We start from the raw sequence: 16,792 nt of genomic DNA on the forward strand, positions 1-16,792 counted from the left end.
AGGAGCTCGGTCTGGCCTTTCAATTGTTCCCTTATTCATTCAACAGTTACCGCCTCTTCCTTCCTACCAGACCCAAAATGAGTCCTGCCCTCCAAGAGCTCACGGTCTCATGGGGATTAACAGACAGGAAATGCACATGCATTGGCATTGCATAATTGCCCATCTCTCCAGACTGTCTGTAGAAGCCTTTTAAGGCAACATCTCTCTCTCTCTCTCTCTCTCTCTCTATATATATATATATATATATTTTTTTTTTTTTTTTTTTTTTTGAGATAGGGTCTTGCTCTGTCACCCAGGTTAGAGTGCAGTGGCATGATCAAGGCTCACTTGCAGCCTCAACTTCCCAGACTCAAGCGATCCTCCCACCTCAGCCTTCCAAGTAGCTAGGACCACAGGTGCGCACCACCACGCCCAGCTAATTTTTTTATTTTTATTTTTTATAGAGACAAGGTTTCACCATCTTGCCCAGGCTGGTCTCAAACTCCTGAGCTCAAGTGATTCACCTGCCTCAGTCTCCCAGAGTGTTGGGATTATAGGCATGAGCCACTATGCCCAGCTCTTATCCTCTTTTCTATCTTCCATGCCTAGCACAGTGCCTGGCACATTTTTGGTAACCAAAAAATATTTAATGAATTTCTAAGGCTTCATGGAGGAGGTGGCATTTGATCTGGGCCTTTAAAGACTGGGGAAGATCTCGACAGATGAGGACAGGGGAGAGGGGACACCCCCTCAAGAAGAGTGACAAGGTCATTTTAGAAAGATCATCCTGGGCCAGGCATGGTGGCTCATTCCTGTAATCCCAACACTTTGGGAGGCCAGGCAGGCAGATCACCTGAGGTCAGGAGTTTGAGACCAGCCTGGCCAACATGGTGAAACCCATCTCTACTAAAAATACAGAAATTAGCTGGGCATGGTGGTGCGCACCTGAACTCCCAACTACTTGGGGAGGCTGAGGCGGGAGGATCGCTTGAACCTGGGAGGCAGAGGTCACAGTGAGCTGAGATTGCACCACTGCACTCCAGCCTGGGCAACAGAGTAAGACTTCATCTCAAAAAAAAAAAAAAAAAAAAAAGATCATCCTGGGTGGAAGATGAAGGTTCTGGGTGAGACAGGCAACAGAGAGACCAGTGAGGAGGTTGCTGCAGGGTTCAGGGGAGAAGGGATGGTGGCTTGGACCAAACTTTGGTGGCAGTGAGGACAGAAAAGGCCTAAAGAAAATTCAGGTGCAATGGGCAAGAGTTGAGGTGTATGGAGCAAGAGGGAGCAGGAGTCATGGGTGACTCCAGGTGTCTGGTGGGTGGGAGCAAGTTGGGGAAGTCTTGGTAGGAAGTTGAGTTCGTCTCAGCAAAATTTTAGGGCAGAATGACCTTCCAGGTCCCTCAAGTCAGAGCCGGTATTGGTGGTGTTTCCACAGCCTGGAACTGAGCTGGGAAGGTAGAGTAATCTTGAGGGTAGAGGGGAAAGGGTTCAGCTGAGCGGGAGCAAATTCCATGTGCATTAGAAACCCTGCCTCAGCTTCCCCAGTTTTCTGAGCCCCAGGGAGAAAGGGTTGGCCTCTGAGGCCTTGTACATACTAACATTCAGCCTGAAGTTACTGGAAGGTGGTGTCCCCGCAAAACAGACCTGATCCTTGTTTAGCAGCATGCCACATTCCATGGGATGGCAGCACCCCTTCCTTTCTTCTGTTTTTCTTGTTTTTGTTTTTGAGATGGAATCTCGCTCTGTTGCCCAGGCTGGAGTGCAGTGGTGCGATCTCGGCTCACTGCAACCTCCGCCTCCCAGGGTCAAGGGATTCTCAGCCTCTTGGGTAGCTGGGATTACAGGCACATGCCACCACACCCAGCTATTTTTAATATTTTTAGTAGAGACGGGGTTTCACCATGTTGGCCAGGCTGGTCTCAAACTCCTGACCTCATGATCTGCCTGCCTTGGCCTCCCAAAGTGCTGGGATTACAGGAGTGAGCCACCACTCCTGGCCCCTTTCTTCTATTTTTCTTGAGTTAGAACATACATAAAGTACATAAAGCCCCAGTCTTTTTTCTTTCTTCCCCGCACCCCCCCCATTCTCCCTGCAAGACAGGGTCTCATTCTGTCACCCAGGCTGGAGAGCAGTGGCATGATCTTGGCTCACTGCAGCCTCCGCCTCCCCTAGTCTTATGGTGAATTTTTACTTGAATTTTCACTTATGTAATCACCAGCCAGAAGAAGATATAATCCTTCCAGCACCCCAGAAAAGCTCCTCTTGCTCCTTTCCCATCCCTACTCGCGACCTGACCCAGATAACTGCCATTTTGATTTCTAACCCTATAGATTAGTTGAGCTTTACATGAATGGATTAATATGGCATATACTGTTTTGTATCTGGCTTCTTTTAGTCCACATACTATATGTGAGATTAATTGGTGTTATTACATGTAACAGTAGTTTGCTCTTTTATACGTAAAACACAGTATTCCATTGCATGAACATGCCACAATTTATCCATTCTCCGGTGATGGACATTGAACCATTTCTAATTTGAGCTATGAATAAGTCTGCTATGAACATTCTTGCACAAGTCTTCATGTAGACATAGGCACTCATTTCTCTCGGGTATATACCTAGGAGTGGAAATCCTAGATCACAGCATAGGTGTATGTTTAGATTTTGTAGATACTATCAGTTTCCAAAGGAGCTGTACCAATTTCCTCTGCTGTCAGCACTGTGCAAGAATTTGTTGCTCCATAGCCTCTCAACATTCAGCTCTCTTTTTTTGTTGTTGTTATTTAGTTTTTATTTCATAATCAAAAACTCTGCAATCCACCTAGGCATGGAAGGGAACAAAGAAAACATGAAACCCAAAGGGAACTGCAGTGAGAGCACAAAGATTCTAGGATACTGCAAGCAAATAGGAGGGTGCTCTCCTGAGCTACAGAAGGAATGGTCTGGTGGTGAAGATAAAACACAAGTCAAACTTATTGGAGTTGTCCACAGTCAGCAATGGTGATCTTCTTGCTGGTCTTGCCATTCCTGGACCCAAAGTGCTCCATGGCCTCCATAATCTTCATGCCTTCTTTCACCTTGCCAAAGACCACATGCTTGCCATCCAACCACTCAGTCTTGGCAGTGCAGATGATAAACTGGGAACCTTTTGTGTTGGGTCCAGCATTTGCCATGGACAAGATGCCAGGACCTGTATGCTTTAGGATGAAGTTCTCATCATCAAATTTCTCCTCATAGATGGACTTGCCACCAGTGCCATTATGGCATGTGAAGTCACCATCCTGACATATAAACCCTGGAATAATTCTGTGACAGCAGGAAGCCTTATAACCAAATCCTTTCTCTCCAGTGCTCAGAGCATGTAAGTTTTCTGCTGTCTTTGGAATTTCATCTGCAAACAGCTTGAAGGAGAAGCAGCCCAAGGGCTCGCCGTTGACAGTGATGTCGAACAACACGGTGGACGTGGCTAATAGTATGGGGATCCTGGCGGCATCCGCAAAGCCAGCTTTCTCTTTTTCTGAACAAGGGCTTCCACTACAAGACTCCTCTTGTCATTCAGTGTTGGATACTGGGTGTGGCTGCCATGGATGCATTGACCCTTTAGCCTGTAAGCAGCAGGATGGTGGGAGGCCACATTCAGGCCTGTTGGAGTCTCAGCTAGAGGAGAAATGGACATATCCTTGCTTTGGATGTGACCCCAGGAACTGGATAGCCATCTTGTGACCATGAGCGTGAAACCAGCACAAGGACAGAAGATAAAATGAACCTCGGGCCTTGCTGACACTGCCTAGCCACTGAGTGACAGACTACTTTTTAAAGCCAATTGATGTAGTTGTGTGTTTAACTTGCAACATAAAAGATACAGTCCACCAACCTTTATTCCCAAACCCCTACCGCTCCATTTCTGTCCTCTACAGCATCAGTCCCACTGAGCACTCCCTCCTTCCTGAAACCTCCTCTCTAGGACCCACACTCACTTGGTCCTCTTTCTACCCCACTGGCCACTGCCTCTCAGTCTCCTTTCCTGGATCCTCCTCTTCTGCCCACTTTTCTCTCCACCTTCTTTCCCTTGAGTTCTAACCCAGCACCATGACCTCTGTGTTGATGGCCCCTAAATATGTATTTCCAGCCCCAGACTCTGTTCGGAGCTCCTGTGTCACATAAACCTGCCTACTCACCCTCTCTGCCTGCATGTTGCCCAGGCATTTCAAACCTAACTTCTCAAAGCCGAATGTGATCTTCCCCCTCAGTCTATTCCTCTTTCAGCCTTCATTGTCTTGGCCAAGGACTCTTTTACCCTTTCATTTACTCAAGGCTAAAACCCACTGAGGAGTTATTGCCAATGCCTCCACATCCACCCACGTCCAGTCTTCCATCCTTTCCTTCACCTCCCCAAGCCACCACCCTGTCTGAGTCAGCATTAGCTTTTGTCTGGAAAGCTGCAACCACCTCCTAACTGGTCTGCCTACACCCACTCCTGAGTGCTTTCCAAGCCATGCGGCCTGGGTGGCCTTTCAGAAATCCAAATTTGCTATCCTTTTCCTGATGAAAATGGCTTCCCCTGACTCTCAAGAGAAAAGCCAAATACAGTATACAGCTGACCTGTCTTCTTTGGTGCTCACCTCACCCTAACCCTGCCCCTTCCCAGCTCCACATCTGGGACAAATGTTCTTTCTGTCTAGAACATTTCCCCTCTCACTCTTGCCCTAATCGTCCTTGGTTTCTCAACCTAAATGCCATCTTCCCCTCTCACTCTTGCCCTAATCGTCCTTGGTTTCTCAACCTAAATGCCATCTTCCCAAAGAGGTTCCACCCTCTCCCTACATTAGGACTCCATTAATTTCTCCTAACACTCTCTACTTCTTCTCACAGCACTTCCCATGATGTGTAATTATGTGTTGATTCAAGTCACTAATATACAGTGATTATATGACTGTCTCCCCGCCTACCCGCCATTAGACTGGCAGCGCCTTGAGGTCAGGAACAGACCCAGGACACCCACTCTACTTGCCCTTAGCACTGAGCTTGGGTACAGTAAGCGCCCAAGGAATACGCTTAATTAGCTAATAAATGACTACACGAACTCATTCAAGCCCCATAAAAGCCGTAAGGTGGGCATTTCATCAGAAGCCGGGTCGGGGCGGGGGAGGGGCTCCCTCGCCCAAGATACCGGGCAAGTGGGGGAGCCGGGGCCTGACCCAAGGCAGTTCCAAGTTCTGAGCCCGGCTCTCTCAGCTCCTGAGCCCTGGCTGCATGATGAAACGCTAGGGAGGGGGTGGACTTTGAGCCACGAGAAGGTTTTCCCCGAGTCCCCGGACCGTCCGCGCGGGGAAGAACTAAGCGGGTTCACCCAGAGGAACACAACCCGGCCCGCCCCGCGCTCACGAAGTAAAGATCACAATTTGCTGCATATGCATGAGGGGACCCGGCAGCGCTTCGGGGCTGTCCACACTGCGCCTGATAAAAATTATTAGGGCTTGAGGACCTCGGCGCTCCTAGAATTTTGTAAAAGTGCGTACAAAGGACTCAAAGGTGGCCTGTGGCTGATATTTAGGGGAGATGGGGCGAGGGTGAGCTCCCCTCTTCGGGCCGTGTGATCAGGCGTCTGTGGTAGGCAGCCCGATTCCAGGATGGGTCCTCGGCCGGCTCCACTAGAAGACGAAGGGGGCGTCTCCCCGGCTTCCTGCGGCGTCCGTGGCGAGCTGAGGTGGAGGCAGGCTGCGGCAGACGGCGACAGTGGCGGCGGCGCCATGGCAGGGCTTGCAGGTACCGTGGCGTCAACCTGCTTGGGGCGGGATGAGAGGCCCTCCATGCGGCCGCGCCGCCATATTGTCCCTTCTGGGTCACCTTAGGCGTCGCCCGGTCCCCGTCACTGGGGTTTTCCATCCGCATACCCCCGGGAAGGGAGGGCGCCCCTGTCCGGCTTCAGGTGATTGCTGTGATTGGACCTAACCTGGGCCTTGGGGGTCCCTTTCCAGCCCGGGGGTGGTCACAGTACTCCTGGGTGCTCGCTCCGGCCTTGTCCAAGGTCAGTGTCCTTGCAGGATGAGGCAGGCAGAGCCGGGGCACGGGGCTGGGGAGCGCGACCACCATCTCTGCGGCCCCGGGTTCCACGCAGGGTGCCCAGCTTGTGAGAGGCCTGTCACTCTGTCCCCATCAGTGTAGTTACTTTAGTTGCTTTTTTTTGGCCGGGGCGGGGGACGTGGGGGTGAGGGGAGAGAGGGTCTCCCGCTCGAGGCCCCGCTTCGGTGTCTGGGGTGATAGGTTGACGCTCTGCTAAGAGTCGCGGGCGCTTCTTACTCCCTCCAACTTTACATCTAAGGGTGGACACCCCTTCCTTTTCCTTCTATAGACGTGGGGAGTGGCCCTCAAGGGCAGCTGAAAGAACGGAATGCCTGGCACACTAATGTCCTGGAAAGGAAGCATGGGGGATGGGAGACAGTTGCTTTTTCCTTCCCCTTTCCAAATCTCCTTTAGTTTCCTTCCAGGTCTTCGTGTCCCATTTCAGCGCTAAGTGTTGGGAGACTGGGGTCTGTCCTCGGAAAGAAACAGCCTTTCTCTTTATAGGTTTGGATCGTCTTTATCCCTTTCAGGGAACTGGTGTGTTGGGGACGGCTTCTCTGCCTTGCCTGACGTGGTCCAGTCATCCCGTCAGCCTTCTGGACGGCAACACCAAAGCTGGGACCAAAAAAAAGTTCCAGTTTAAGTGCTAATGCCCAAAGTGTTAGATCTTGTTTGCTTGTTTGTTTTAAATCAGAGACTAATTAATGTCAAGCAAATCTGTTAAAAGATTTGATCACGGGAAGCCTGGTCGGTTTCCAGTGACCAGGTCAATTCCATATCTGAAATTGGTCTTATTAGAGTTGCTGCCAAAACCAGTTTAACCTTTAATCTGTAATATGTTGTTTCAAAGAGGAATCTGGGTTAGGCTGTCTTTTTTTTGTTGTTGTTCTCCTATCTTTGAAACACATGCATTCCATTTCAAGCCTGTCCCTGTGCGATATACCAAGAACCATGCGTTGCCTGCCTCTCTGACTTCCTGCTCTGGAAATGCTCAGGAATCTGGATCCTGCTGGGGCATGGGCCCTGTGGGAGGGCAAGTGGGGGAGGGGAGGATAAACAGGATCATTCCCAGGGAAGATGGTGACAACATGTCTCTGGGGCATATAGAGGAAGTCAGAGGTCACCAAGGGAAAAGAGATTGTTGTTTGACTAGTGTTTTGTGTATGTGCATGAGTGCACACGTTTAAATCTCTGGTGGGGGCGTGGGGGAGAGGGAGTTAACTGCAAATTCAGAATCTCCCTTTGGGGTGTTGGCTCCTGAGGAGATACACATTTCAAAATAGATATCTAGTAAATGACTCACAGCAGACCTGCTCCCCGATCCAACAGTTATCTGTTGCCCAAGCTCAAGGAACTTGCCCCTGCCCTTCCCTGACAGCAGACATCCCTTCGTTCACTGACAATGCAAATATTCCACAGATAAAGGTAACAGTGTCACATAGCACCCTGTACCCCTAAAAGTCATGGTACCTAAACCTGCCACCTCTGGACTTCAGCTGGTTAGGCTAAGAAACTTAACATCCTGGAGCATTAGTCTCAAGGGTCTCTCACCTGTTGCTGGAGTCCCACAGAGCCATTCTCAACTCCTTCCCAATTGATCTGCTCTGTCCTTGGCCTTGTGGGGGGCAAAATCTTCTGGGAGCAATGACAGTTTAGGCAAAGGGGGCATTCAGCACTGTGACTAAGGGCTGTGCAATAAAATACTAGGCATTTTCAATTCTTCCCATTGCTCTCTATCAGAATAAAATGTTTAATGGTATAGTTTGTGGAAAAAATTTTATAAACAAGGTGTGTTTGGACCATCTAAGCATTGCTTGGCATTGCACTGGATGGAAAGTGAATGCATTGTCTTCTCTGGTGGGTTGTTTGCTGCCAGAACATGAGGTTTTGTGGGTGGAGGATGCAAATGGGGAGTGGACATTGCACATTGAAGCCCACACATGCAGGTGCAGGCCACCAGGGCAGCCCTTGCCTGGAAATCTGTCATCTCACCTTGTCACACTCACAACCCTGCTGATGGGTGGATGGAGGAAAAGGGCTTTGCCAAGATGATATGGAAAACTCTGGGGCTACAAGCAGCCTCTTGTCTTCTAAGTGGGGGCACAGGAGGTGCTGTGTCCAGAGCAGCCAGCTCTTACCATGCTGCTTTGGTCCACCTCCCTGAAATCTACCTTGTCCCTTGGGCTAAGGTTAGAGCATCAGGGGCAGTGGGGCTATGGGCATACCCCTCAAAAGCTCCAAAGGGAGGGTTAGCCTTCATTGAGAACACATGTTGGTATGTTCATGATTCTGTGGGTTTAGTGTGGAAAACCACAGAAACTCCCAGTTCTGAGGCCTGCCAAGATAGGGGTTCAGAAGGGAGGAGGTGTGGGCATTGCCTGCTGATGAGTCACACTGGGGTGAGAGGAGACCTGCCTCACCTTCAGGCTATGGTAGCAGCTATAGCCACCCAGCCTAAGAAGGATGAAGTCTCAGATTGCACATCCTCTCCGAGTCCTGATGAGTCCTGATTGCCGCTGCGACGACAGTTTCTAGCATGTTAGGGTTCACTGGATCTCAGAGGCCCTCTTAGAGAGGGAAACTGAAGATGAAGGGTATAAGGTGACATGTCCAGGTTCCCTAGGCTGATTGATGGCAAAGCCAAGACCAGAACTGGGATCTGCACCTCCCCACCCCTATAATTCTCTGATACCGAATGAAGTTTTAGATGCCTTTAGAGGTGCTGGTGACTGGGGGGCTTGCTTAGGGGAAGGAAACATGGTCAGGCTTAAGGGGGCAAGGTACTTTGTGCTCCAGAAGTATTTGTGACAGCTGTGACTAAGGGATTCGAAGAAGTGGCAGGAAGAGAGATTTATGGCCCTCCAACTCCCTCCCTTGGTGTTGACCCAGCAACAGGTGTGTGGTGACAGGGACACATAAAGCCAGAGACAAGGCTGAACAGGCGGCAGGGCCATTTGGTGAGACAGTCAGCTGACCCTGTGTAGAAAGAGCCCTGACTCACTGGGGAGTGGGAGAGGAAGACAAGTCCGAGGCCGAGCAGCCAGCCCACTGCCTACCCTGACATGATGGCAGGGGAGAGCCCAGGGCCAGGGACCTGGTAAGCATCCCTAAGAATAAGGAGGCTGGTGCTGGGAAAAGCAGAAATCCAGTATTGGGGAGAGAGGTTTCTGGGATGAGGTGGGGCCAGGAGACCCTGCAGAGTCACAGGGCCAGGCAGATTGTCTTTGTAGTGGTCCTGGTGGATATGGGGCCTGCAGCATTAAGCTGGGTGGAGAAGGTGTCACACTGCACCTCTTATCCCATACTGATTGTCTAAGCCAATGTCTACCCTGCCCAGTACTCATTTCCTTGGGGCTTCTGGATGGAGACCTGGAGTAAGGCTTTGTGTTCTGAAATCACCCCCTTGGTCCCTAGTACCTCTTTGGAGGGCTACTGCCACCTTTTTCCCCTCCTCTCATCTTTCCCAAAGTGATTACCTGCTTTGGCCCCTTCTCCTAAGACCACAAGTAAAGCACCTATCCCTTTGGGGAGGGGGAAGTGGTCCCTTATTCCCGGACCACAAGTGAAGATGTCAGCCTTTCTCACTGGGCGGGGGGGGAGGGGGGGGGGGGAATGGTCCTTTATCACAGGACAGCATTGAGATGAGGTTGGGTGTGTGAGGGGCCCAGCTAATTGCAATTTTCATGGCCCTCCTTTTCCTCCCTCCCCCAAGCAGAGTGCCTGTTCCACAATGGGCACATCAGCTGAGTCTTAGAAGTGTGTGTTGATGCCGCTAAAGAAATCACAAGAGACAAAGTTTTGGTGCGCCTCCACTGCCCCGCAGGGTCCTGGGACACTGTGCGAGACAGGGGAGGTACTTTTTTTTATTTTTTGTAGAGGTGGTCCCTGTCCTCCAGGAGCTTACAATCTAGCTGGGGAGACACAACTAATGCACACTTAAACAATCAGTACAATTAGCGATTACCACAATATTGACCACAACTGCGTGAGACCAGGGAAAAGCAAGATCAGTGAGGGGCAAGGGGGATTCAGAGAAAGTGTTTTAGTAAAGGTGGGATTCATTTCCTTTTACTGCTTGAATAGTTCCAAATCAAGTGACACATTATTTTGGAGTAGGGTGGGCTTGGGAGGCAGTGAGGAGGAAAGGGGAATCGAGGGAGCAAATGCAGCAAGGCTGGAATGCAAGTGCCCTAGGCAAGGGACAGCAAGAGGGCCCCACTGTATTTCTTAACCACCCTCCTTCCTCAACTGTGCCCTCCAGTCCCGCCACACAGGCACGCGGTTGGTGCTGCACCAAGATTCAGGGCTTCGGCTGGCGATGTCAGAGCGTCCATTCTGCTGGCTGGTGTGGTGTTTGGATCTCCATGGTGGGGCCTGCTGGCATGGCCCTGGCTTCGGGGCTGGGATGGCGCTGTCCCAACTTTGTCCAGATCAGAATGCGGTGCCTATGCCCAAATCTCAGGGGTCTGCTCCCCCTATCCCCCCTCCTCTCCCGACCCTGCCCCTTGGTGGGACTGGTGCAAAGGGTTTGGGAAGGGATCTGGTATCTTCGTCATTGTCGGTACTGCTTCTCCAGGGGTCTACTGGCCCCTCACTGACCTTGCCAAGTGCTCCTCTGGCGAGGGAGCACAGGGGACCCCCCATTCCTGTGCGGCACTGGCTCCCGTGCTGGCTGAGATGCACAGGAGCACCTGATGATACGGCCGCCCAGGGCTGGGAGCTGGGGCCTCAGTTGGGGGCTCGCTGCCTGCGCTCCCCCAACACCTGCCGCCCGGTCCGCGACACCGTGTACGCCAGCTTCTGCAGGGAGTACCTGAACACCTGCGGCGAGAAACCCAGGACCCACCCTTAGTGGAGAGCACCCACAGCATGTCTGTGGTGCTGCCGTGCCCACCCCCGCCCCACCCCCTGCCCCGCCCGCCCATCCAGCGTAGGCTGGAGAGGCGGGCGCGGGCGCAGCTTGTCCACGAGTCAGGGCAGCTGGAGCTTTTCCAACTGTGCTGAGAGCTGCATGGCGGCAAGCTGATTGGACCCACAACTTAGGTATACCTCACTTCTCGCAATGGGCTGTGTCCCTGGAGGATTTCGAAAAGCGAATCCTACCCAGTAAATGCAGCATTCCAGGAACACCTTGAAGGAAATATGCGATTCCTTTGGCAAAGGATTCCTTTAGCAGGGAATTCTTCCTGCAAAGGGAGCTTTTAGGGTAAATGGTTTATGGGCAAAGCGCTTTCTTTTGATTTATCTCTTTTTACACAAAGCGCTTTTGCCTCTTTTTGATTTTTTTTTTTTCGTAAAGCAATTATCCTTTTTTGGAAGCGCCTTTTTCCCCTTCTATTTTTCTCTCGAGGGGCTTTTTTCTCTAATTTTTTTCTTGAAAGCGTTTTTGCCCAATTCATTTATTTCTGTTAGCTCCCTTGTCTAATTTTTTTCTGCAGTGCGTTTTTAATCTAATGCATTTTTTTTTCTGCCAAGTGCTTTTCTCCGATTTATTTTTCCTGCAATGCGCGTCTTTCTCTTTTCCTGTGAACTACTTTTTCTATAATTCGTGGTAGGGTTTTTTTTTGTTTTGGTTTGGTTTGGGTTTTTTTTGCGAAGTAATTTTTATTTTTTCTGAGAAGTGCCTTTTTCTAACTTATTTTTTGTTTCACCCCCGCAAGCGCTATATGTTTTTTTAAATAAAATTTCTCCGCAATGCGCAATTTTTTAAGGTGGAAAATTTTCACTCTGCGAGCTGTAAAGTCTTGCAACACAGTAGTGCCCCGCCTCCCTCCTGGGGTCGAGTCCGGGTGTAGCGGGTTTTTCTTACCGCGTTGGTCGCTAAAAGCCTGGGTGATCGTCCGCAGCGGTCGCCCGCCGCGCCCCGAGTCTTTGTTCCCGGGCAGGCGCGGGCGCACTAGGGAGGGTCAGCGCGAGGAGGACAGCGCAGGGAATGGGCAGGGGGCGCGCGGTGCCGGCAGCGGCACTTTGGCAGGCAGGGATCGCGGCAATCGGAATAGGACGGTCTGGGAGGCGGCAATCGCGACGCGGTCTTGCGGGTTCTGGGGGCGCGAGTTGGGAACCCTCTCCCACCCGAAACCCTGGCACACTTACCTGCAGCAGCACACGGAAGATGTACCAGCCGATGATGAGCAGTTCAGCCGAGGCTGCCGCCACTGCCGCCATGGTTCCGAGAGTGGTAGGTGGGTGGTCGAGAGAGAGGGTTTGCCGAGATCCGCTGGTCTTGGAGTCCGCTGTTGGGCGCACTGCCGCAGCCGAGGTGGCCGCGCCTTAAGTACCCGCCCGCCACTTAAGTGCGCATGCGCGCCTTGGGGGGGTGTTTATGAGGAGGGGTGGCTGGGGGCGCTCCTCATTCGCCAGGAGAGGAAAAAAATAATCCATCTGCTCTTTCCATACCGACCCCCGCCTCCTGAGTTCCATCTTAGCCCCCTTCCAGAAGATTCCGCCGTGCTTGCTTTTGGATTTTGCTTTAAAATGGAGGGGTACCACGACTCTGGATAGAGTACAAGGCGAGGATGGGGGTGCAGGTCTCTTAGTGTGGCGCCCTTCTCCCCAGTCCCTGGCCTGCAAATTTGAGCTCAGACCCCGGTGCCACTCCAGAGCCTACCTTGGGGATGGATGGAAAAACAGAAATTAGGGAGGGGTCATCTGCCCCATAGAGCAAAAAAAATGGTGCCCCTTTCAGAAGCCTCGGCATAATAGAACCATGCTCGGCGCTCTTTTCCTAATACTGAATGAGTTTTAAGCCCAGGTCCTCTGCTTCATGAGTGTCCCTGAGCGTGTAACCCGTCTGATTCTTTACATCTCTCTTACGTTAGCGAGGAGATGAGGATCTGCGGTGGAGGTCGCTACCGTAGGGAGCTGAGCCAGGGCACTGCGCTTTGGGCGCAAAAGCAGTAGTCACCTAGTATCTGTGGGAGGGATACAGGAAGGATTGGCGCCCTTCGTATGCGCGGAAGGAATGAGCTCTCTACGGAGAAGTGGTTGGAATATGTTCGGGGATAGTTTTCTGCTGGACAGGTCGTTTCGACCTCTGTCTTCCGCTCCCCTCCCCCAAGCCCTGGTAGGTCGGCCTTAGCCGCTGGTTCTTTGTACCCGTTGCGCTGGGCGGCTGGATCACCGAACGGGGTTTCGCTACCGCTACCGGAGAGTTGCGGCTACCGCAGCCCCATTTCCAAGTGAGGTGGGTCCCTTTCAGACCGCCCGTCTTGTGGGTCCCTCGCACAACGCAGATTTTGCAGACGGGAAGACCGGAATGCGGTTTGTGAGTGTGGTCCCCGCGCACCGGTGGCCAGCCGAAAGCACCTCTTTACAGCAAGCTGCCTTTTGCCCAGGGGCCAACTGGCATTTGCCCCTATGTGGATAGAAAATTAATTTTTGTTAAAAGCTCCTAGAGGTCAGGTTCTGTACAGTGCCAGCAGCAGATGGAGGTGTAATGATCCAAGCGACTTCAGTTTGGACAAAGTAGCATAGTGACTTTTTTTCTACATTGACTTTCGGAGAAGTTGGCAGGTTCTGGCAAAGTGACGCCGGGCTATTTGAAAAAGGCAAGCTTAGCCTAGGCTGCCATCTTAAAATATTTCGAGGCTGCAGCTGCCTCAGTATCCTTTGCCTGTGGTCTGGTGGCCAGCAGTGCGCCGCTAACAGCTTTAACTCGGCACTCAGTGCCTGAGCACCTATGGCTGTGAGAGATGCTAGATACAGAACCCTGTCCTTACCACGTGGGGGCACAGCAGGGAGCCCTTGGTAGTCCTTTGGCAACCACTGGGCGGTATTGTGAGGTCTGGGCCCCTTGAGGACGGGCTGCAGCCCCAGGAGGCGATACATGATCTCTGCTGGGCAGGGCCCAGGCAAAGCCAGTCCACTGTGTGAAACCGTGCCAAAGAGCCCTCTCCCTGATGCCCCAGGAGAAGCCCCGGGGAGACATCCCAGGAAGCTTCCGAATTAGTGACTTGGAGAGGAGTAGAACTTTCACGGGTGGGCAGGGAGGAAAGGGCATTTCACATTTGCTGTTGTTAACCATGATCCATTTTCCCAAATAAGTATACATTCTGTTCCTGTTTTTTTTTTTTTTTTTTTTTTTTGTATGTGTGTTTGTCTGTCTGTCTGTTCTTTGTCTGTTTGTCTGTTGTGTTGACTTTTCTCTTCAGGATCCCTGCTGCCTTGGTGATCCCGGGCTGACAGCCAGAGAGCACAGCGGCTCAGCTCCTGGAGAGTGAGGGTTGAAGAAAGCGGAGGGCAGCCGCCTGCGCCCGCTGGCTCCCATTAGGTCGGTTCCTGCAGCGGTGCCCGGCAGCCTTGGTGAAGGCCCTGCCCGGCAGAGATCATGTATTGCCTCCAGTGGCTGCTGCCCGTCCTCCTCATCCCCAAGCCCCTCAACCCCGCCCTGTGGTTCAGCCACTCCATGTTCATGGGCTTCTACCTGCTCAGCTTCCTCCTGGAACGGAAGCCTTGCACAATTTGTGCCTTGGTTTTCCTGGCAGCCCTTTTCCTTATCTGCTATAGCTGCTGGGGAAACTGTTTCCTGTACCACTGCTCCGATTCACCGCTTCCAGAATCGGCGCATGATCCCGGCGTTGTGGGCACCTAACGGCCTGCCCTGTTAGCTTTCCAAGGAAGCAGAAGACGGGAGGGGAGGCATTGACATAGGTCATAAAGCATTGGAGTTTCAAATCCCGCAGCCTCGCGGGTGTCACATTCCTGACGGCGCCTTTTTGGCCTGTGATGTTTTATCCTTATAATGTGAATAATGGCACTGACCGGTGCTTTTATTGTAAAGTCCTATAGTCGTGGGTGGTCTTGTGGTTGTGTGTGTTCTGTCCCCATCTAGGTCCTGGCTGGCCGCATGGCCACCCCCCTCGCCTCATTACTGCGAGGAGTCTGGGCCCATCCTGGTCAACTGCCCCAATGTGACCTGGGGCAGATAAAATGCCAGTCTCATTGTCACCTCTGTGATCCCTCCTTGTCAGGGTCTCCTTCCTTCCCAGAATGTTACTGACTCAGTCCCTCTCCTGGTTTCCCTTTACTTCTCTTCTACCCTTTTCCTTTTTTTGGGGGAGTACCTGTCCAAGACAGGGCTCATTTTTGCACTTATCTCAAATTTGAAGAGATTGCTGACGCCCGAGAGCCTCGCTTTTTCATCCTTCTTTCCTTGTTCAGCAGGCTAGACAGAAACATGTCTTGACTGTTTGTTGTCCACAAATCTTCAGTATTTTCTCCGCTTCATTTTTAAGAAAGGAAGCAACAGATAGATGTTGCTCTTTCACCTGGGTGTCTGGGCTCATGCTTTCCTGCCCAGCCTCACTTCCTTTGCCCTTCCTCCTGCCTTTCTCAACTGTTCCAAGGAGGGGGGCCTCATTGTGTCTCCCGTGCATGCTCTGCAGCATTGAAGTATGGTGTGTTCACGTAGTTCTAGCAGTCCCCAGCTGAGTGAGTGGGAGAGTACCTGTGTGTTTCATAACAGCCATGATCCCCTTGATAGATGTTTGGATATTTTTTGGTGTGCCCTGTGCGTGTGTGTGTGTACAAATACATGTGTATATTCCTTTTAAAGAAGCTTTATCGAACATGTTCTGATTTTGAGGTTTAGCAATAGCTAGCTATATATGGTAGGTGCCGCTACAGTTTTTATTTAGCATGGGGATTGCAGAGTGACCAGCACACTGGACTCCGAGGTGATTCAGACAAGACAGGGGAGCAGTGGCCATCATCCTCCCGCCAGGGGCTTCTCCGTTCCTGCGCATATAGACTGTACATTATGAAGAATACCCAGGAAGACTGTGTGACTGTCACTTGCTGCTTTTTCTGCGCTTCAGTAACAAGTGTTGGCAAACGAGACTTTCTCCTGGCCCCTGCCTACTGGAGATCAGCATGCCTGTCCTTTCAATCTGATCCATCCATCTCTGTCTTGCCTGAGGAGAAAGAGAGATGGGCCAGGCAGAGAACAGAACTGGAGGCAGTTCATCTAGGGAATGGGACTGTGAGGCCATACTTGTGAAACGTTTGGACTGCTATTCTAGAGCTTTTATTTGGTGTGTTCGTTGCACAGCTGTTTGAAATGTTTAATAAAGCTTTATAAACTTTACTTTGTGGTTTTATGTGGCTGCAGTCCATTTGGGTCGTGGTGTTGGATTTCGGAGTTGGTGGGGGGCAGGGGGAAGCATGGAGGGGCCGAGTCCTTGGCGCCAGAGTACCTTAGCCCGAAAATTTGATCTGCTTTCTGGAGAGCAGATGGTGGGGATGGGGGAGGGGGAGCAGGGGGCAGGACAGGCGGTGAACAGGAGGGAGTCTGAAAGTTTTCAGAGATGAGACATTTGCGTTTCTCAGCTCCCATGGCTTCTCGCCTGAAATTGTTTCCCTCCATAGGAGATTTGAGTAACCGATCCCTTGACAAACAACTTAAGACAGCTGGAGCTCTAATCATCAAGGATTTTTATGGTGCTGCTTTTGAAGTAAAAATAGTGAAACCCCTTATGGCATTTCAAGTGGAAAAATAAATAAGATTGGCTGTCCAATCAGCCGGACGTAAGGTGATGGCTAGAAGTGCCGAGAGTGGTGTGGTTCCATGTTGTAGATAGGCACGTGCTCCCATGGCCATGACCTTTGAGGCAATGTAGGCTAGTTTGTCAGGTCCTGTGCTGGGTATTCACCTCTGAATCTCCTTCTAGAAAGCATAGTAGGAGTACTGCCTGTCCAAGCACAGGGCTATCGTGAGATTTTATTTAGTCACAGTCGTGAAGGGCTTTGG

At 51.4% G+C, this 16,792-nt stretch overlaps 2 protein-coding genes and 1 pseudogene across 6 annotated transcripts; 1 reads left to right on the forward strand and 2 right to left on the reverse strand.

Moving 5' to 3' along the window:
* Positions 1 to 2,622: 2,622 nt before the first annotated feature.
* On the reverse strand, positions 2,623 to 4,938 carry LOC105496529 (peptidyl-prolyl cis-trans isomerase A pseudogene; annotated as a pseudogene).
* A 653-nt stretch (positions 4,939 to 5,591) lies between these two features.
* Positions 5,592 to 16,129, forward strand: BLCA (BLCAP apoptosis inducing factor). Of its 3 annotated transcripts, none has more exons than XM_011766647.2 (2): positions 5,592 to 5,748; positions 14,196 to 16,129. In XM_011766647.2, exon 2 carries the CDS (start codon positions 14,372 to 14,374, stop codon positions 14,633 to 14,635), a length of 264 nt encoding a protein of 87 aa, XP_011764949.1. In that variant the 5' UTR covers positions 5,592 to 5,748; positions 14,196 to 14,371; the 3' UTR covers positions 14,636 to 16,129. The 3 variants fall into 3 exon arrangements, with proteins under 3 accessions (XP_011764949.1, XP_070935445.1, XP_011764950.1); XM_071079344.1 differs by lacking the exon at positions 5,592 to 5,748 and adding an exon at positions 5,786 to 6,010; XM_011766648.3 differs by lacking the exon at positions 5,592 to 5,748 and adding an exon at positions 6,208 to 9,142.
* On the reverse strand, positions 9,842 to 12,310 carry LOC105496311 (neuronatin). 3 transcript variants are annotated; one of them, XM_011766644.3, is made up of 3 exons: positions 12,139 to 12,310; positions 11,100 to 11,175; positions 9,842 to 10,866 (listed from the first exon to the last, which is right to left on the reverse strand). In XM_011766644.3, the coding sequence occupies exons 1-3, from the start codon at positions 12,208 to 12,210 to the stop codon at positions 10,637 to 10,639; spliced, it is 378 nt and encodes a 125-aa protein (XP_011764946.1). In that variant the 5' UTR covers positions 12,211 to 12,310; the 3' UTR covers positions 9,842 to 10,636. The 3 variants fall into 3 exon arrangements, with proteins under 3 accessions (XP_011764946.1, XP_011764947.1, XP_011764948.1); XM_011766645.3 differs by having other exon boundaries at positions 11,095 to 11,175; XM_011766646.3 differs by lacking the exon at positions 11,100 to 11,175.
* Positions 16,130 to 16,792: the final 663 nt, after the last annotated feature.

This window comes from Macaca nemestrina, chromosome 15 (assembly GCF_043159975.1).
Source record: "Macaca nemestrina isolate mMacNem1 chromosome 15, mMacNem.hap1, whole genome shotgun sequence".
In the NCBI taxonomy this organism is placed as follows: Eukaryota; Metazoa; Chordata; class Mammalia; order Primates; family Cercopithecidae; genus Macaca; species Macaca nemestrina.

Coding starts and splice junctions, on each gene's coding strand:
- LOC105496311 (XM_011766644.3), bottom strand. CDS start 12,210: ATGGCGGCAGTGGCGGCAGCCTCGGCTGAACTGCTCATCATCGGCTGG. Junction 11,176..12,138: donor TCTTCCGTGTGCTGCTGCAG/GTAAGTGTGCCA, acceptor ATTTCCTTCAAG/GTGTTCCTGGAATGCTGCAT. Junction 10,867..11,099: donor GACACAGCCCATTGCGAGAA/GTGAGGTATACC, acceptor TTCTCGCCGCAG/GTGTTCAGGTACTCCCTGCA.
- BLCA (XM_011766647.2), top strand. CDS start 14,372: ATGTATTGCCTCCAGTGGCTGCTGCCCGTCCTCCTCATCCCCAAGCCC.